This window comes from Rattus rattus, chromosome X, assembly GCF_011064425.1.
Source record: "Rattus rattus isolate New Zealand chromosome X, Rrattus_CSIRO_v1, whole genome shotgun sequence".
Taxonomy (NCBI): Eukaryota; Metazoa; Chordata; class Mammalia; order Rodentia; family Muridae; genus Rattus; species Rattus rattus.
In genome coordinates this window covers 125,357,411-125,378,450 of record NC_046172.1, presented here as the reverse complement: position 1 = coordinate 125,378,450, position 21,040 = coordinate 125,357,411, and the positions used below count along the sequence as shown (strand labels likewise).

The window sequence follows — 21,040 nt, the reverse complement described above, 5'->3', positions numbered from 1 at the left end:
AGTAGTTCTCTGTGGAACTTTTGGGATCACTTAAATATACTATCATATCATCTGCAAATAGTGATATTTTGACTTCTTTTTCCGATCTGTATCCCTTGACCTCCTTTTGTTGTCTGATTGCTCTGGCTAGAACTTCAAGAACTATATTGAATAAGTAGGAGAGAGGGCAGCCCTTGTCTAGTCCCTGATTTTAGTGGGATTGTTTCAAGTTTCTCTCCATTTAGTTTAATGTTAGCCACTGGTTTGCTGTATATGGTTTTTACTATGTTTAGGTATGGCCTTGGATTCCTATTCTTTCCAGGACTTTTATCATGAAGGGTGTTGAATTTTGTCAAATGCTTTCTCAGCATCTAATGAAATTATCATGTGGTTTTGTTCTTTCAGTTTGTTTATATAATGGATCACGTTGATGGTTTTCCTTACATTAAACCATCCCTGCATGCCTGGGATGAAGCCTACTTGATCATGGTGGATGATTGTTTTGATGTGCTCTGGATTCGGTTTGCCAGAATTTGTTGAGTATTTTTAAGGCCGATGTTCATAAGGGAAATTGGTCTGAAGTTCTCTTTCTTTGTTGGGTCTTTGTGTGGTTTAGGTATAAGAGTAATTGTGGCTTCATAGAAGGAGTTCGGGTAGTGCTCCATCTGTTTCAATTTTGTGGAATAGTTTGATAATATTGGTATGAGGTCTTCTATGAAGGTCTGATAGAATTCTGCACTAAACCCGCCTGACCTGGGGCTTTTGGTTGGGAGACCTTTAATGACTGCTTCTATTTCCTTAGGAGTTATGGGGGTTGTTTAACTGGTTTATCTGTTCCTGATTTAACTTCGGTACCTGGTATCTGTCTAGGAAATTGTCCATTTCTGCAGATTTTCAAGTTTTGTTGAATATAGGCTTTTATAGTAAGATCTGATGATATTTTGAATTTCCTCTGAATCTGTAGTTATGTCTCCCTTTTCATTTCTGATTTTGTTAATTTGGACACACTCTCTGTGTCCTCTCGTTAGTCTGGCTAAGGGTTTATCTATCTTGTTGATTTTCTCAAAGAACCAACTTTTGTTCTGTTGATTCTTTCTATGGTCCTTTTTGTTTCTACTTGGTTGATTTCGGCTCTGAGTTTGATTATTTCCTGCCTTCTACTCCTCCTGGGTGTATTTGCTTCTTTTTGTTCTAGAGCTTTTAGGTGTGCTGTCAAGCTGCTGACATATGCTCTTTCCTGTTTCTTTCTGCAGGCACTCAGCGCTATGAGTTTTCCTCTTAGCACAGCTTTCATCGTGTCCCATAAGTTTGGGTATGTTGTACCTTCATTTTCATTAAATTCTAAAAAGTTTTTAATTTCTTTCTTTATTTCTTCCTTGACCAGGTTATCATTGAGTAGAGCATTGTTCAATTTCCATGTATATGTGGGCATTCTTCCCTTATTGTTATTGAAGACCAGCTTTAGGCCGTGGTGGTCCGATAGCACACATGGGATTATTTCTATCTTTCTGTACCTGTTGAGGCCCGTTTTTTGACCAATTATATGGTCAATTTTGGAGAAAGTACCATGAGGAGCTGAGAAGAAGGTATATCCTTTTGCATTAGGGTAGAACGTTCTATAAATATCCGTTAAGTCCATTTGGCTCATGACTTCTCTTAGTCTGTCTATGTCTCTGTTTAATTTCTGTTTCCATGATCTGTCCATTGATGAGAGTGGGGTGTTGCAGTCTCCTACTATTATTGTGTGAGGTGCAATGTGTGTTTTGAGCTTTAGTAAGGTTTCTTTTACGTATGTAGGTGCCCTTGTATTTGGGGCATAGATATTTAGGATTGAGAGTTCATCTTGGTGGATTTTTCCTTTGATAAATATAAAGTGTCCTTCCTTATCTTTTTTGATGACTTTTAGTTGAAAATTGACTTTATTTGATATTAGAATGGCTACTCCAGCTTGCTTCTTCCGACCATTTGCCTGGAAAGTTGTTTTCCAGCCTTTCACTCTGAGGTAGTGTCTGTCTTTGTCTCTGAGGTGTGTTTCCTGTAGGCAGCAGAATGCAGGGTCCTCGTTGCGTATCCAGTTTGTTAATCTATGTCTTTTTATTGGGGAGTTGAGGCCATTGATGTTGAGAGATATTAAGGAATAGTGATTATTGCTTCCTGTTATATTCATATTTGGATGTGTTATGTTTGTGTTTTTCTTCTTTGTTTTGTTGCCAAAACGATTAGTTTTTGCCTCTTCTTGGGTATATTTCCTTATGTTGGGCTTTACCATTTATTATCCTTTTGTAGTGCTGGATTTGTAGAAAGATATTGTGTAAATTTGGTTTTGTCATGGAATATCTTGGTTTCTCCATCTATGTTAATTGAGAGTTTTGCAGGATACAGTAGCCTGGGCTGGCATTTGTGTTCTCTTAGGGTCTGTATGACATCAGTCCAGGATCTTTCTGGCCTTCATAGTTTCTGCTTAAAAGTCTGGTGTGATTCTGATAGGTCTGCCTTTATATGTTACTTGACCTTTTTTCCTTACTGCTTTTAATATTCTTTCTTTATTTTGTGCGTTTGGTGTTTTGACTATTATGTGACGGGAGGTGTTTCTTTTCTGGTCCAATCTATTTGGAGTTCTGTAGGCTTCTTGTATGCCTATGGGTATCTCTTTTTTTAGGTTAGGAAAGTTTTCTTCTATGATTTTGTTGAAGATATGTACTGGTCCTTTGAGCTGGGAGTCTTCACTCTCTTCTATACCTATTATCCTTAGGTTTGATCTTCTCATTGAGTCCTGGATTTCCTGTATGTTTTGGACCAGTAGCTTTTTCCGCTTTACATTATCTTTGACAGTTGAGTCAATGATTTCTATGGAATCTTCTGCTCCTGAGATTCTCTCTTCCATCTCTTGTATTCTGTTGGTAAAGCTTGTATCACAGCTCCTTGTCTCTTCTTTTTTGGTTTTCTATATCCAGGGTTGTTTCCATGTGTTCTTTCTTGATTGCTTCTATTTCCATTTTTAATTCCTTCCACTGTTTGATTGTGTTTTCCTTTAATTCTTTCAGGGATTTTTGTGTCTCCTCCCTATGGGCTTCTACTTGTTTATTTATGTTTTCCTGGAATTCTTTCATGTATTTTTGCGATTCCTCTCTGTAGGCTTCTACTTGTTCTCTAAGGGAGTTCATCATGTCTTTCTTGAAGTTCTCCAGCATCATGGTCAAATATGATTTTGAATCTAGATCTTGCTTTTCTGGTGTGTTTGGATATTCCATGTTTGTTTTGATGGGAGAATTGGGCCCCGATGGTGCCATGTAGTCTTGGTTTCTGTTGCTTGGGTTCCTGCGCTTGCCTCTCGCCATCAAATTATCTCTAGTGTTACTTTGTTCTGCTATTTCTGACAGTGGCTAAACTGTCCTATAGGCCTGTGTGTCAGGAGTGCTGTAGACCTGTTTTCCTCTCTTTCAGTCAGTTATGGGGACAGAGTGTTCTGCTTTCAGCGTGTAGATTTTCCTTTCTACAGGTCTTCAGCTGTTCCTGTGGACCTGTGCCTTGAGTTCACCAGGCAGGTCACTTGCAGCAGAAAAGTTGGTCTTACCTGTGGCCCCGAGGCTCAAGTTCGTTCATGGGGTTCTGCCCACGGGCTCTCCGGGTGGCAGCGACCAGGGAAGATCTGGCCGCCTCTTCCGGAGCCTCCAGGCACCAGGGTTCCAGATGGCCTCCGTGTTTTCCTCTGAACTCAGTAATGTGTGTAGAGAGCAGTCTCTTCTGGTTTCGCAGGGCGTGTCTGCCTCTCTGAAGGTTTAGCCTCTCCTCCCACGGGATTTGGGGTGCAGAGAACTGTTTATCCGGTCTGTTTCCTTCAGGTTCCGCGGTGTCTCAGGCAGGGCTCCTGCCTCACCTGGGCCCTCCCCACAGGAACCCAGAGGCCTTGTGTACAGTTTCCTCTTGGGTCAGGGATGTGGGCAGGGGGCAGTGTTGGTGGTCTCTTCCGCTCTGCAGCCTCAGGAGTGCCCACCTGACCAGGCAGTAAGGTATCTCCCACGGGTTCTGGGAGCAGAGCTCTCCGGGATCGGGGTTCTGGGAGTCCAGAGGATTCTGCCTCTGTTGTCCCGGGATTCCACCAGGCAAAAGTCACTTGGCAGATAAGGCCTGGATCCGCTCAGGGTTGTGGGTTCCCTTGACTCCTCAAGGTGGTGGCAAGCACAGGACGCCTCTTCCCAAAGCACTTTATCAGGAAATTTATAGCTCATTTTGAGTCAAAGCGAATATATAACCAGTAATAACAGAAAGAAACTAAAAGGAGATCACTACAGGATTGAGGGACTGGAGAGGAATAAAGTCAGCAATAACAGGATACAAGTGATCTGATGGGGAATGAGAAAAGGAAAAACTCATTAGGAAGTGGGGAGAAGAAACTAGTGGAAGGGGGTAAAGGGGAAGAGCAAGACAGAATTGATGGGATTAGGGACATGATAAAAAGGATGTTCTTAGGGAAGGGGTAAAAGTGAACACAGGAGAAAAAGGAAGGCAGATCAAATAATGTTATGGAAAGATGACAAAGCCACAAGGATTTATAATATTAATTATTGATTAATGAATTTTTATCACATTTTAACATTTACTAAGTACCTATAATACAAATAATTCAAATAGTGTAGTTTTAGTGAACTTTTCTTATCTGGGCTGATGGCGCTTCCTCCAACAGTCAAAGACCATCTAACCAAAACCCCAATAACAAGCATGAGAAGCCTTCTTTTGAGTTGTTTGCAAGAATAGTCCAGGAGACTCCCAAAACATATAGCCTATTGCCTGTAGCCCTCAAATATCTCCAAGAGAGGCAATGTAAGTCCCTATTGTTGAAGACACTACGCACTTCAGAAACCAGGCCCAGAGACCCCTTATCTGGAATTGATCAGAATGCCCCATTCCCTTGACTAGCTTTCATGGTATCAGAAGTGCCATGCAAGTTTCCAAAGAAGGGAAGTGATCAACAGTCCTATCCAGGTATGATACATAGGAGCTCTGATAACCCTACTGTCATGCATACTTTGACAATAACCAACAGCTCTCTAATTGGACTTAAGGTCAGCACAAGAGCACAACATGCCTGTTGTTAGGAAACCTAACTAATTAATCATGGTTATTGGAGGTAAATCTACAATGACAAGTTTACTAAACAAGCATAATTCCTAATGACCATCTAAAACATTTGTCCTTGTGGGGATAGATAACTATAATCTTTACTCCCTCATCCAGGAAATGTCTCTTTGCAATTGATAGAAACTACTACAGAAAACTACAATCAATCAAAATGCAAAAGTGTGGAGTCCAATTCCAGTGCATACATCTATAAAACCTCCCACAATTAAAGTTGAGAGAACATTGCTGAAGAGGGGGCAGAAGATTATAAGAGCCAGAGAGATTCATGGAACTTACTATGAGATTGTATCTCTTAGTAACATCAGATGTTATACCCTTAATGTTTCACCAACACGACTACCCAGACATAAGCTAAATAACAAAAATCCCTCCATGCTTCAACCTTACACAAAATACTAGGCTACTGAGGAAAGCTGGAGCAAGAAGGGTGGCCTTCCCCAGAGAAAAGCACAGTAATGTTTTGACCAGTGCCCAATAGTTTTCCCTCAAAATAGACATATAAGTAATATTATATGTGCTCAACAGGTCATATTTGCAAATATAATATATGTAAGCAATAATAACTGATGAAGAAAGAGACCATGAGTTTGAAGTATATGGGCAGGCTTGGAAAGAGGAAAGATAATGAAGAAATGCTGTAATTAAATACAGTCTGAAAATAAAAAAAGAATTAAAAAACTATCAATGACAATATTTTCTTTTCTTAAGAATCTTGTATGTGGTCTACTGAAAACAAATATTTTCTCAGAAACCTGGTGCCTGTGGTATTTGCAGATTTCACTGACAAAATAATTAATTTTGAATGGAGGAATTTCAAAATTAACTTTAATCAAAAACAGAAAAAAGAAAGGAAGGAGAATAGATAAACAGATGCACACAGGAAACGTAAGTCCTTGGTTGTCCTGGACTTTTAGTTAATATTTGTATAAAATGTACTCATTGCCATTTTACAGACAGCAAATTCTGAAGGAGGACTTATTGCTTTGGTATTTCGATGAAAGCGAACAACTGAAAGTGTGTGAAAGCTGCATCATAAACCTACAGAGTAACTGCAGATCATTATATATCATCAAGATGTCTCAAGGATGAATTTCACTAATATCCACATCAGGGATAACAAAATAAACTTGAATTGCAATCTGATACCCCCAGATGCAGTTCTATTCAGACCCTCGAGTAAAATAATGCTAGTTGATTTTCAAACAACTGGAACTTAACACCAATGATTCTCGTTTATACAGAATAGCTATGCAGTGCTTGTTTACATACAAAAAGGGGAATTATAAGTTGATTAATTTTACTTTTAAAATTTATGAGAATAATTTATTAATTTGACAACTGTCCTTTGCTGCAACAACTAGCACTCATCATTTAGCAGCCATGTGCGAGTTTTCTTAAATATTAGAATTTCTACTGAGAAGTATATTAAAATAAACGAGACAATTCAATTTGACCAAATTATGGCAACTAAATGGCCTGGTTCAGCTAGTGTCATTTCTTGGCCTATAATCACTACATCTGCATATGAAGAGCTAAGCAATCTGCATATTCCATTCAGAAGCCATGATATATAGCAAAAAACAGTGCTTATTTTTGTTCCTTTCAAAGTATTACAAAACAAAACCAGTAATATTATTGGCTGAGATCTGTGTCTCCAGTATTTTTATTGTTTCCTGGGGTCAACCAAAATGACACTTTTTAGATAAATCATGTGGTTCCCTTGCAACAGATATATTTAGCACTTCAAAGGTTAAGTCTGTAGACAGATGCAAAAGTTATAGGCTATGCCTTAGGGCATTTACCATTGACTTAGGGGTGCCGACCTTAAGAGCAATGATGGCAATAATCAGATGAATAGAGCTATATGGTAGGTGTCATTAAGACATAATGAAAGGGGAAAAGGAACTAATATCACATTTGAATGTAATTATTTATCAGGATTCAAGTTGAAAAAAAAAAACCATGTTGTCCCCATTGATTTGTAGTGCTAGTTGAATACTGCATCCAACTGTTGTTTGGAAAAGGTTTTATTTTCATTCTAGCTCTTACTTGTATCACTTTCATATTCACAATTTGTAAAGCACAAATCACAGTTTTAGGGTAGATATCTAGCATACCATATCTACCATTTTAATATTAATAGACTAGTCCTTTTTGCAAATGAATATATTTATAAAATCAGAAATACTTAATGGAAATCTTTAATAACTACTCTTCTGGCTGTAACACTTTAGAACCAGGCATCTAGCATGCAGACATTTTTTAAATCTTTCAGCCAAGTCAGCATTAAACGCTCCATGATAGCATATACTTTACCATATATTTATACTAGCTAAATATAAATACATAAATAAAATCAAGCGAACTTAGAATAAAGACCATTATTATACCATTCCAATAAAGTGCAACATCAAACCTAATAAATTTGGTTTCCTTCTGAACATACTAGGTTGTAACTCGAGACCAAAATAAAATGTCCAGTTGCAGTAAGATTAATGGGTTAAACTGTGCTAGGGTAAGTGAAATATATCCTTACTGCTGTCCTATGCCTTGGCGTACAATCTGTGGTTTTTACCATACATATTTACTTCCATGCTCAGTAAGTTTAAACACTGTTCTTGCTGATGAATCAGTGAATTCAGCCAACAACAGGGAAGATCTAGAACCCTCAGGGAACAGGAGTCATTTGTAGGTAACACTTGATATAGCTGACTATGCACTATAAATTCTTCTGTAACTTCGTGCAGAAGAATATCTCCTTTCTGCCTCTATTGCCCATTTTTCTTTTCTGTTCCATTTTCCTTCTTTCCTGCCTAATCCAGAGAGTTAGTATTTTCAAACTATGAGATAAATTCAATTAGTCATCTCTGAAATCAATTCAGTAGGCCACAGGCAAGAAATATTTTGGAGAATATTTCTGGCTAGGACACTCTTGCTTTGGTCTACCCAGGTTCATAATATGAAACGCACTTCTTTCTGAGGAGCAGCACACATTTGTGCACTGCTGGCACACCTGCCTCCACTGATAGGTCTCATAGCACAAAAGGCTGAGGAGTGTAGTATGGAACAAAACACACTACCAGACACTCTAAAATCATGTTCTTGCAAGTTGAACAGCTCCACTGAATAATATTCAGTAAGTTACCTTTCTCAGTGTAATGACAAAGCACCTGACACAGCCATTTTAGGAGGCAGACCTTGTTTTGACTTACAGTTCCAGGGTTACAGTCCATCCCGGCAAGGGAACTCATGCAGTAGGAGGTAGGTGGTCAGCTTGCATGTGCAGAAAAGAAGCAGATAGGTATGACTACAGAGACCCGCCTCTTTTTCTCTTTTATTATTCACGCTAAGATTCTATCCTTCAAAATGGTATCATCCACTGTCAGAATGGGTTTCACCAGCTTAAATAACCTAATCTAGAAATCCCATTACAGAAATGGCCAGCGATTTGTCTCCTAGATAAATTCTAGATCCTATCAATTTCATCATAATTGTTACCATCACACACATACAGTTTCTTGGGAGGGGGGTGGAAAATAGGGTGAGGTCTTTGTTTGAATGATCAACAGTAATGGGAATCAGAAATTTTTCTAATTCTGATTGTATTAAGTAAAATTTAAATTTAAATTTTCCTTCTTTACTAAAATCATTAGATTTCTGTTAAGATTGTTCAATTTTACTTTAGGAAGTGAGTGTAAAAATTCCTTGTTTCAAAGTTTCCTTGCACTTACATGTACTGCCTGGAAATATTTAAGAGTATCTTATATATTCTGGCTTGACATCATAGGAATGGTATCAATAGTTTTACACATGGGAAAACTGAAAGAGATGAAGAAGTTCCTATGGACCCACAATGAAGAAGTATTGGGAGTGGGATGTGAGCCCAGATCTTTGAGTTAAAGTACTTAGACATGTGCTTAATTAAAAGACAAACTGCTCTGGGTGTTGGCACACTATTCAAAAGAAGATAAAACCATGCCAAATAATTAGAATAATTGAACTGAATTTTTGAAACGTCTATATTTTCAATAACATCAGAAACCAAAGTCTAAAATAACCTTTAAACTGTAATCACTGGTATTAAGGACATGTCCTGTTTATGTCAATTTCCTTTATTTAGTAATGTCTTTGTCCTTTGGAGCTCTTTTTACAATGTTTGCTTCAAAGGAACAGTTTTCTCTGAAAAGGCAGCAATCTTAGAATTCATGGACTCTTCTTTGATTCTGTTTATCTGATGCTTTCTAGTTCTAATGAAAAAGTTAGAGAAATAGCATTCTAAGATGAACTGTGTATGTACCACACAGTAGATAGTATTCGCATACCTTATAAACATGTTTTTTTCATGTATGAAATTTCTGGCTTCCTTCCTTATTTATTTAATTCTTCTCTCATGCATTATATCCTGGCTGCAGTTTCCTCTCCTTCCACTCTCCCCAGTCCTTCCCTCTATCTCTTCTCTCCCACAGATCCACTCCTCCATTTCTCCTCAATTAAAAGAGCAGGCCTCCCAGAAATTATCCACCAAACATGGCATAACAAGTTATAATAAGATTAATATTAAATTTATAAAAATATAGGGAGAATTTTATTTCTCCCATTTTATCACTTGAACTGCAGGCACAGATCGCTCTCTAAACCTTTAATACAACAAACCACACAATAGAAAAAAATCCAAACATGGGATACATTCTTACTCCTGCTATATAGGATGATAATGTCATTTGTATTAATAAAAAAATACATACATATCTATGTATCATTTGTGTTTCATTTTACTTGGAAACTCCCCCCTAAAACAGAAACATTTTGTAAAAAGTCCGTATAAAGTAGCTTTAAAATAAATTGGCCCAGTTAATTGTTTTCATGTGCTTCAACCTCTCTTCTAATTATCCTTACAACAGCTCTCACAAAACTTGGTATTGTTTATCATTTAGTGTGTATGTTCACATTCAGAACACATTTCAAAATGCTACTAGAAATTTTCCTGACAATGAACAGTAGTGTTTTCTTTTAATTTTATCTTACTGTAACTATTGTGCCCTGTGGAAAGGCAGGTTGCTAGATGCTTTCTAAAGACTAGGAAGCATGTAAGATTTGCTTGCAAGGCTAATTAAAATAAATGCATTTCATCCATTACCTAGACCTACTTGTAGATCCAAATAAATATTAGTTTCTTTTTATTGCTAGTATTATATACTTTGCTAAATTGGAGGACTACTTAGTGTGTGTGTGTGTGTGTGTGTGTGTGTGTGTGTGTGTGTGTGTGTGTTCCCTTCTGCTGGAAACACACCACCTTTCTCAGAATTCGCTCCCTTTTCTCCAGTGGACTGTCTTATTATTTTTACATCTGAAGGTCTTGTTAGCTTAGCATTTTGTAGTTGTTTATAGCATCCATTAAATAACTATAAAAAAGATGACACCAAAATGAAGAAAAGAGAGAGGTAATAAATGACCTGCCCTCAACAATAATGTAATGTGCACCTACTGCCACTATAATCTTTAGCAATCACCACCTTGGATGTTTGTCATAAACAAGCATGTTGTTTAAAAGAGGAATGTTTCTATGTAGCTGAAAACGTCCTATCCACAAGCTACGTTTGAAAATGTTATTCTGAAATTACTTATCTGAATGGCAGAAATTTCAAAACAACCTTTATCAATATTGAAGTAAGAGGAAAGTTAATGTTCTTTAGATCCAAGAGATAAATTTAGTCAGTTAAGTAAACTGCCTGCTCACAGTATAAGATCATGAGTGGGATTCTTTTTGTAAAGGCCCATATAGTCCCCTTCAGCAACCATTATTAAAAAGAAAGCCAAAGAAAAGAGCAAAGGAAGAAGCACAGAAGGTTCTATCGAGAGGACCAAGGTAGAAGACATGAGTGCTGTGTGAACCTGGTTTAAACATATGTGCAACAGCCTTGCCTACAGAAAAACCCTAACATGCATCCATTAGCTTCCTAGCTAATTTTGCTCTAATCTTGCACCTCTCTCCTGGCATCATTTTCGACTTTCTTTTTTTTTTTTTCTTTCCCCCCTGCTGTTTCCTACCAAGTCTCAGGCTTTCTGTGCAAGAGGGATTTCACAGACTCTGGGAGGGTGTATGAAAAGGTCAGGAGGCTATGGGAACTTCAAAGAGGGCCTATATCCTCTAGGATGAGGTGGTTACTGTCTTGGCACCAGAAAATTAACTCCCCAATTTTGTTTAAGTGAACCCATTGCAACTTTATCCAGAATGTTCATGGTAGTTAGGAAGCAGTTGCAAAGGAGGCAGATTTTCAGGGGAACTGCAATGCTCTTTGCAAAATGCTTACTACCTTCTTGAACTACACTGACTCTCTAAATGAGTGTCTGCCTTTAATAGAATCAGTCTAGACTACTAATAAAGAGGAAGAAGAAATGAGATGGGGGAAAAAAGCAAAGGAGGGGGCAAGAAAGAGGGCTCTGGCAACCTCCTTGAAGTATTAAAATAATCACTGTTAAGGCAGGATCTGAACAGTGCTAAATCTTGCTTTTGTTCAAACGGTTTGTACGAATCCTCCAGAGCACTATATAATATGAAAACACCTTTCTTATCACCCTGGGAGAAGATCCTTAAGTATATGCAAGCGAACTCCAGTGATTGGGTGCTTACTTTTTAAGGGAGGCAGCGGCGGCGTTACAGGAATGTGTCCAACTCAGATTGCTGACTGCTTTTTCACTTGTCCGTAACTTCCACCCAGGGGATCTTAGGGTCCCCTCAGATATGATATCAAGCAAGTGTCATCCTTATTTCACTTGACCTAGTCTGACGGGTAGCACATGGTAGAAGCTGCAAGAGCTGGGCAGAGTTCCAGTAAAGAGGGGCTGACAGGCAAAAGCAGTGCTCTGCAACGCTTGTCAGACAGAGAACTGGAGCAGCGGCTCCTTTGTGGGCTGGTACATCCCCATCCGGAGTGCACAGCAGGGATATTTGATCTGCAGGGTGATTGATAAGTGCTGGAGAGGGGCAGCCATCCTTCCCTCCCTTCCTCTTCTCCTGTCTCTCTTGCCCTCCCTCCTTGTAGCCAGAAGCGCTGCTGGGTGGCGAGCTGCTCCAGCAAGGATCTGCCTACCCTAGGGTGGGTGAGTGGGGGGGGATACCGCCTGCGCTCCTCGCTGCTGTGACACTGCACGGCCCGCCTGGCTGGTACCTAGGAGGTGCTGGCTTCTGAGCCTCTCGGACGCCTATGCTGCGGGAGTCTCCTGGGGAAGATCGAGGAGGCGCGCTCTCTCTGGGTAAGTTCAGAATACTCGGGAATGCCGTGGCAACGCGACCCACGAGCCAGATTTCTTTGGCCTCAAAAAGGGTATGAGCAGGGAGAGGCTAGGGTATACCTACCGTGGTCAGTCAGTCCTTTTGGATCGCCCTTTCCCCATGGTACCCTCTCCTTTTTGCTCCCTGACCTTCGGCGGGTGTGGTATGAATCCAGGAGTCCTAAAGCTAGGAAACCACAGCTGCTGCCAGGGATGACCCACACAAAATCTTCAGCTAGTGAAATGCTCTCTCCATTCACTCGCACTGTCCAAGCCCAGTGGCAAGGGCAGAGTGGCTTTCGCGAGTGTGAGGTCATCCCCTAGCATCAAGATGTTAGCCTCTAGGGTGTAGGAAAGGTGGGGCTATTCTAGGGTTGGTGCTTAGTTCTGTTCCTTTCAAAGGGGGAACTCCCTCAGAGCCCTCCCTAGAGGAGAGATTAGCCTGGAGCACCCAGCAGGATGGAGAAGGCTGTGCTGGCCTGCTGGACTTCTGACCTGGCTATGGCCTAAGGACTGCAGGGATGAAGGTGGGCTCTGAGTTGCCGCCTGACCCCCTTTATAACTTGTGGGAAAAGTCAGAACAACCTGAGCTGATTAGTGACACAAGAGGCCACTGCAATGGAGTATGCATGTGAACTTCCCTCTCCTTAAGGAGAACAAACAATTTGCTTATTTAAGCATCTGCCCCTGTTACTCTTGGGTTCCCAGTTCACCCTGAACCTTTCCAGCTCCTTAAAAGCCCATGCTTTTTAGAGGTTCTTGGAGATACACTGGACGAAATGAAACTTACTTAAAAGTGTTTGTCAGATTTGAGGTTTATTTGCTTCCAATAATAGTCGTGTTTCTGAAAAGTGTCTGTGGATGCTCGAGTGTAGGCAGAAAACAGTGTGGCAGAGCAAATTGACAATTGCAGAAAGAAAATCATGGAATGAAAACCTGGCACTCAGGGTCCTTGGTGGGGCTCATCACAACTAGATTACCACCAGGTTTCCTGTATTGTGTAAGTAGTAAAACTTTCAAGACCTACAATTCCCTAAATCTCCTCTCCCCTCTTGTCCTCTCTTCTCCTCTTCTTTATTTTCCTCTCCTTCCTTCCTTCCTTCCCTCTGCTCCCTCCCTCCCTCCCCTCCCTCTCCTCTCCTTTTCTTTTCTCCCTCTTTACCTCTCCCCTTTCCCTCCCTCCCCTCCCCTCCTCTGCCCCCTCCCTCCCCTCCCTCCCTCTCCTCTCCTTTCTTCCCTCTCCCCTCTTTACCTCTCCTCCCTTTCCCTCCCCTCCCTCCCCTCTCCTCTGCTCCCCCCCTCCCCCCCTCTCCTCTCCTTTTCTTTCCTCTCCCCTCCCCCTCTCCTCCCTTTCCCTCCTCCCCTCCCCTCTCCTCTGCTCTCCTCTCCTCTCTTCTCTTCCCTCCTCTCTTCTTCCCCTCCCCCTCTTCTATCTTTCTCTTTCATTTCTAGCAAAACAATTCTGGTCTCCAGAGAATTGTCTATGTCTTGCAGATTTTACTATATTTGAGAATTAATGGTAATTATATTTATTTTAGCAGTAAAAACTTTACATTTGTGTGAAATGCCCTACTGAGTTTAGGTATACAATTCTCTAATTGATATGAAGCAGTCCTGGGTTCAATTTCTAATTTTAGCTTTTTGAAGTTACCCAAGTCAGCAAGTCACCTGGCTGAGGAATGTCCTGATCTGTAAAATGATTCTGGTCTGTTGGGTTTTGTACAGCTGTCACATTGGTTTTTACTTCAGTAAGATAACCTAATTAGCAAATGTTTGTTAAATGAAAGTCTGGGTGAATAAATCCTATCTCCCTGGGAGCAATGTACTTTTAGAAATACATAAAAAGTGTCCTTTCCTTATGAAAGAAGCCAAAGTTTGCTCATGACACATCACTCTGCCTGCAAGTAATGATACATCTGCAATAGAATGGGAGGCTATCCACAACTGCATTCCCCACTTCCAGGACTTCTGTGCTTGTCTTATGGTTGCCCTATAGCCCAGAGAAGGACAATTAAAGCTCCAGAGTGAAATGGCAGCATGAAGGGGAATACTGGAGTATGCTCAAAGGCTTTTCTTGAAAGGAGCGGGAGAGGAGAAATCCAGGCAGAATGGGGCAGGAGATCACAATTCCACAGGTGGCCTTAGTGTTGAACTTTATAGGCTGCCCCAATCTTTTTTAGAGAGGAAGGAATTTGTATAAGCTACACAGGTCAAAGATTTTTGCTTAACAGGGAGAGACGCAGTATAAAATGGGTCGTTTTCCATTCCTGAATGGCTTGTTTTGCCTGTGGCATCGCCTACCTTTCATTTTTGGCTAAGCAATGAGACCTTGCATAAATTCTGTAGCAGATCTAAAGAGGGGGAAGGTGAATTGTTTGTGCAGCAGGCGCATTTAATCAGTCCCTTTCTTCACTGTTTCTTTCCCTGGGTTTTCCTGACTTCACTCTTTTCCATCAGAGGTGTCCTGTAGCTCCTCCAAGCAACAGTAGGCATTATTCACACATGCAAATGTGTTCCCCTCTTGGGACTCCTGGACCCAAGGAGTAATAATATATTAAGGAGAAAAGAGATAATGCAGGCAAAAATCCAACACCTAGCCAATTAGTAATGCTCTAGAAAGGTTATTTGAAACCAAATGCAACATCAGGGTCCCAAGGACCAGCACTCAACCAGCATTAGCAAATGGAAACAGTACGATCCTAAAAGTAGTGACAGCATGGCCACATAGTTAGATCAAGAACCCTGGTATTCTGTGTCTCAGCTCAAGTTTTCTTTTACCCTTTTCTTCGGAGGGAGTCATTTCTCCTGCCCTGCATTCTTCCTGTTTTGTTGGGGTGGGGGTGGGGGTGGGAAGAGGATCCCAGCCCCTCCAGCCTAGAGGGCTCAACAACTTGCCTTGGCTCCCACTCCTAGCTGAGCCTCAGCCTGGCAATGCTTTTCTGACACCCACTCCACTTCTCTTTCCTCCAGGCAAAAAAGCACACGTTTAAGACTCATTATCTGGCTAAGTATAAATCTCAGGGGGAGAAGCATTTTATTTTTATTTGGATCAGTCTACCAGTTAACATTGAGCTGGCTTTCCAGAGTCCAGGCGAATAGCTGTTTGGCTGGTCACCACCGAGGAAGTAATTCCCTAAGCCGTGAAACAGAGCTTTCTCTGTATATAAAGTATTGATCCCCTAGGAGATCTCTTCTCACTCCCACACAGACACACTAGCGCAGGAACACCCCACTCTGCACCTAAAGCTAGAAGTCTGCCTAACTGGCATCAGTCGTGTAGCAAGAGGCAACACACACACACACACACACACACACACACACACACACACACACACACAAAGTTCCTGATAGGGTCTGGATCCCTTCTTGGTAGTCTGCCATGAGACAAATCTTAACGGCCAAGTCACTGTCCTTATGCCATGTGTAGGTGAGGGAGGTCAAGTGAAGGAGATCAGTAGGTAGGACTGGTCTGGATTTGGGGAGTTTCAGTGAGGCCAGAACTAAAGGGGGCTGGGCCGCCTGCTTGAGAAACAAACTCCTGATCAGAAGGAGCTTCTCTTGCCGCCAGCCCGGCTGGAGATAGAGTAATTCTGAAGCAACTGACGCAGCTGGGAATTGAGCTGTGCAAAGCTTTCACTCACAGGCAAGGGAAGCGTCTGCCCCACCCTCCCCCACCAAGCGCCCTGGATACACTGCCCACACTCCTCTCCTCCGTGACGTCACCTCTAGTCCTGTCCCGAGGAGCCTGCAAAACCTCTCAAATTCAAACTGCTAGACGCACTGCTGCTGCTGCCACTGGATTGAAAGCGCGCGCCCAGGCTCCGCTGTGGCAACCGCCCGCAGTGACCCAGTCCGAAAAACCTTCCAATGCAATCTCACCCCTGGTTCCCCGCAGCGCAGCTTCTTTCTGTTCCAATCTTCCTCTTCCTCTCTGGCCGCCAGCCGGATTTCTAATTTCTGCGTACCCCACCCCGCCCAATCAAATTAAATCAAAAAAAAGCAGAGCATCCCCCCACTGCAAGCGGCATCTTCTTTTACTTTGCTCTCCTTCTCTTCCCGAAGATGCTAAACTACTGGTGGACTGAAGAAGAGAAGAGCCCCGTCTTCTCCTGATGTGTGAGTACCCCCAGCCAGAGCTTTCTTTGCCCTCTCATTCTGTCCCCTCCACCAGCTCCCTGACTCTTAATTTTTCCACTCCTTTTATTTTTTTTGTGCAGTTTAAAAAAAAAAAGTAAAGCAATTTCTCCTGCGAGCCCAAGACAGGCAATCCACTTGAGATTTCTTCAAAATACCCCCAAGGGAGGAGGAGATGGGCCGGATTTAGTAGGACAACTCGATTACTAATGACTCCGTGGCTGGCTGTGACCCACAGGGAAATCAGGTGCAAGCATGTGTGTTCCTGGATGCGTTGTGTGGGTGTGCTGGGGGTAGTGGGTAGAGAGAAAGAGAAGAAACTGCTTTGAAATACGCAATGATTTCATTCTTCCTTGCTGCCCACCCCCTCACTCTCCCTTCCCTCCCACCCGCCTGCCTCCTAGCTTTGCCATTTTAATCGGGCTTCCTTGTTTCTTTTTTCCCTGCATCCTGCTTTCTTCCTCTGTCCCTCACTCCAGGTTTGCCTGTAGGTACCTGAGCTGACATCGAAGGTGCTTAAAAATGCTGAGCGGCGTCTGGTTCCTCAGTGTGTTCACAGTGGTCGGGATCTTACAGATCGAGAGTCGCAAAACTGCCAAAGACATTTGCAAGATCCGCTGTTTGTGCGAAGAGAAGGAAAACGTACTGAACATTAACTGTGAAAACAAAGGATTTACAACTGTCAGTTTGCTTCAACCCCCCCAGTATCGCATCTATCAGCTGTTTCTGAACGGAAACCTCTTGACCAGACTGTATCCAAATGAGTTTGTTAATTACTCAAATGCGGTGACTCTTCATCTAGGTAACAATGGGTTGCAGGAGATCCGACCTGGGGCATTTAGCGGTCTGAAAACTCTCAAGAGACTGCACCTCAACAACAACAAACTGGAGGTATTGCGAGAGGACACTTTTCTAGGCCTAGAGAGTCTGGAGTACCTCCAAGCTGACTACAATTACATCAGCACCATCGAGGCAGGGGCATTCAGCAAACTGAATAAGCTCAAAGTACTCATCTTGAATGACAACCTTTTGCTGTCTCTGCCTAGTAATGTGTTTCGGTTTGTCCTGCTGACTCATTTAGACCTGAGGGGGAACAGGTTGAAAGTAATGCCTTTTGCTGGTGTCCTTGAACATATTGGAGGAATCATGGAAATTCAGCTGGAAGAAAACCCATGGAATTGCACCTGTGACTTACTTCCTCTCAAGGCATGGCTGGACACCATTACTGTTTTTGTAGGGGAGATTGTCTGTGAAACTCCTTTCAGGTTACATGGGAAAGATGTGACCCAGCTGACCAGACAAGACCTCTGTCCCAGAAAAAGTGCAAGTGGTGACTCTAGTCAGAGGAGCAGCCATTCAGACACACATGTCCAAAGGCTGTCCCCTACAATGAATCCTGCTCTCAACCCAACCAGGGCTCCAAAAGCCAGCCGGCCACCCAAAATGAGAAATCGTCCAACTCCCCGAGTGACTGTGTCAAAAGACCGGCAGAGCTTTGGCCCAATCATGGTGTACCAGACCAAGTCCCCCGTGGCCCTCACCTGTCCCAGCAGCTGTGTCTGTACCTCTCAGAGCTCAGACAATGGTCTAAATGTTAACTGCCAAGAAAGGAAGTTCACTAACATCTCTGACCTACAGCCCAAACCTACCAGTCCAAAGAAACTCTACCTGACAGGGAACTATCTCCAAACAGTCTATAAGAATGACCTCTTAGAATACACTTCACTGGATTTGTTGCATTTAGGAAACAACAGGATTGCAGTCATCCAAGAAGGTGCCTTTACAAACCTGACCAGTTTACGAAGACTTTATCTAAATGGCAATTACCTTGAAGTGCTGTATCCTTCTATGTTTGATGGACTGCAGAGCTTGCAGTATCTCTATTTAGAGTATAATGTCATTAAGGAAATTAAGCCTCTGACCTTTGATGCTTTGATTAACCTCCAGCTCCTGTTTCTGAATAACAACCTGCTGAGGTCCTTACCTGATAATATATTTGGGGGCACAGCCCTCACCAGGCTGAATCTGAGGAACAATCATTTTTCTCACCTGCCTGTGAAAGGGGTCCTGGACCAGCTTCCTGCTTTTATCCAGATAGATCTGCAAGAGAACCCATGGGACTGCACCTGTGACATCATGGGGCTTAAGGACTGGACCGAACATGCCAATTCTCCTGTCATCATCAATGAGGTGACTTGTGAATCTCCCGCTAAGCATGCAGGGGAGATACTGAAATTCCTGGGAAGGGAGGCTATTTGCCCAGATAATCCTAACCTGTCAGATGGGACTGTTTTATCAATGAATCACAACACAGACACACCTAGATCACTTAGTGTGTCTCCTAGTTCTTACCCCGAACTACACACTGAAGTTCCACTCTCCGTCTTAATTTTAGGATTGCTTGTGGTTTTTATCCTGTCTGTCTGTTTTGGGGCGGGGTTGTTCGTCTTTGTCCTGAAGCGTCGAAAGGGAGTGCCAAGTGTTCCCAGGAATGCCACCAACTTAGATGTAAGTTCCTTCCAGTTACAATATGGGTCTTACAACACCGAAACTAATGATAAAACTGATGGCCACGTCTATAACTACATTCCCCCACCTGTGGGTCAGATGTGCCAAAACCCCATCTACATGCAGAAGGAAGGAGACCCAGTAGCCTATTACCGAAACCTTCAGGATTTCAGCTATGGCAACCTGGAGGAAAAAAAAGAAGAACCTGCCACACTTGCTTACACAATAAGTGCCACTGAGTTGCTAGAAAAACAGGCCACACCAAGAGAGCCTGAGCTGCTGTATCAGAATATCGCCGAGCGAGCTAAGGAACTTCCCAGTGCAGGCCTAGTCCACTATAACTTTTGTACCTTACCTAAAAGGCAGTTTGCCCCTTCATATGAATCTCGACGCCAAAACCAAGACAGAATCAATAAAACCGTTTTATATGGGACTCCCAGAAAATGCTTTGTGGGGCAGTCAAAGCCAGACCACCCTTTACTGCAAGCTAAGCCGCAATCTGAACCAGACTACCTCGAAGTTCTGGAAAAACAAACTGCAATCAGTCAGCTGTGAAGGGAAACCATTTGCAATCCTATAGCATCAAAGGATGCAGCTCCAGACTGTTGGAAAGGCTGCCTTTGCTTTTGTTGTGTCCTCCCTTCCCCAGTGCTAATGGGAGACTGAAAGCCTTTGGGAGATGGGGTGAAGCAATGATACTGCTCTTGCAAGCTTTCCTTTAAATTATTTCTCTCTCGCTCTCCCACCCCCCTTCCCCCTTCTCTTCTTAGAGACCATCAGAGAACATGAATGTTTCTACAATGCATTTTTTTCATATATTTTTGCTTAAGTTTTGTTTCTGTTTTCTTTTTCTTTTTTCTTTTTCCAGTGTGGGAGTGAAAAGAAATGACAGTGAATGAAGGAATAGTAGGCAAAGTTTTCAAATGAAAATGTTTTGTAGAAGATCTCCAAAGATCTTTTGGGACTACAACATTTTTTTTTTTTTTTTTTTTTGTAAATAACGGTCTATGGTATTGCCATCTTCAGTTACCAGGTATAGGCCTGGGCATCGCTACTTCGTGCTAAAGTGCCTTCGCACTTACAGACATAACTTAAATGTTGCTTTTAGCTTTGAAAATTGAAAGTATTTTAATGTGCTGTATTTTTAAAATTGAAATCAATGTAAAATAGATCTATATGTCAGCTATATTAAGTCAACGTACAGTTTGCTTGAGTTATAGAAACCAGCTTGTCATCAAATGATTCTAGCTTAGGACTTTATAGATGTAAATGTAAAATATTTCCTTTCTTCTGGGTTTGTTATAAGTGATTTTATTTAAGTCAAGTAAGGGGATTTAACAGTGGACTAGAGGTAATAAGCCACCTCTGTCTGAATTAGTAATTCATTAATAAAATATATTTAACCCAATATCAGACTGAATTGAACAATTAATGCCCTTCTGTGAATCATTATTTTACACTAACATGGTCAATGTTTTAGATTATTTTCCTAATTAAGAGTACACTGCACAACTACTAGTATATTTTTTCTGCATTATATTAGATATTTTTATATATTTAAATGAAAATCTGTATTTCTAACTTTTTAATTGAAACTAATATTTTTTCTGCCTATTGCAACATTTTCTATAAACACATACCAGTAGAGGCCGCCACACACCTCATTTAACCAAGACACAAGAGCCATTAATACCTTGAAGGAAGACTTCAAAGGTAAGGTGAAAACTTCCCACATAAGTTCTCTGCAAATTCAAGACAGCAGAGATAAAATTACATATCTCAAATTTTACTTCTTTGAGGATCAAAAATTAGAAACATAATTCTTTTCAATCTTCACAAAGCAAGATTTTCCTCTTGATTTTAATTGAAACGTTAATGAGGTGCTATCAAATCATGGACTTATTTGCATCTCCAAATCCATTAACAGTTACCTAAACCCTGGCAGTAAGCGTCTTTTTCCCTTCTGCCTTCTTTGGGCATGCTTTACTTGAAAATTATTCTTGTTAGC

The 21,040-nt window shown here is 41.5% G+C and overlaps 1 protein-coding gene across 1 annotated transcript; it reads left to right on the top strand.

Moving 5' to 3' along the window:
* The first annotated feature begins 12,247 nt into the window (after positions 1-12,247).
* On the top strand, positions 12,248-20,014 carry Slitrk2 (SLIT and NTRK like family member 2). Its single transcript, XM_032890115.1, has 2 exons — positions 12,248-12,372; positions 16,453-20,014. The coding sequence occupies exon 2, from the start codon at positions 17,047-17,049 to the stop codon at positions 19,585-19,587; it is 2,541 nt and encodes an 846-aa protein (XP_032746006.1). The 5' UTR covers positions 12,248-12,372; positions 16,453-17,046; the 3' UTR covers positions 19,588-20,014.
* Positions 20,015-21,040: the final 1,026 nt, after the last annotated feature.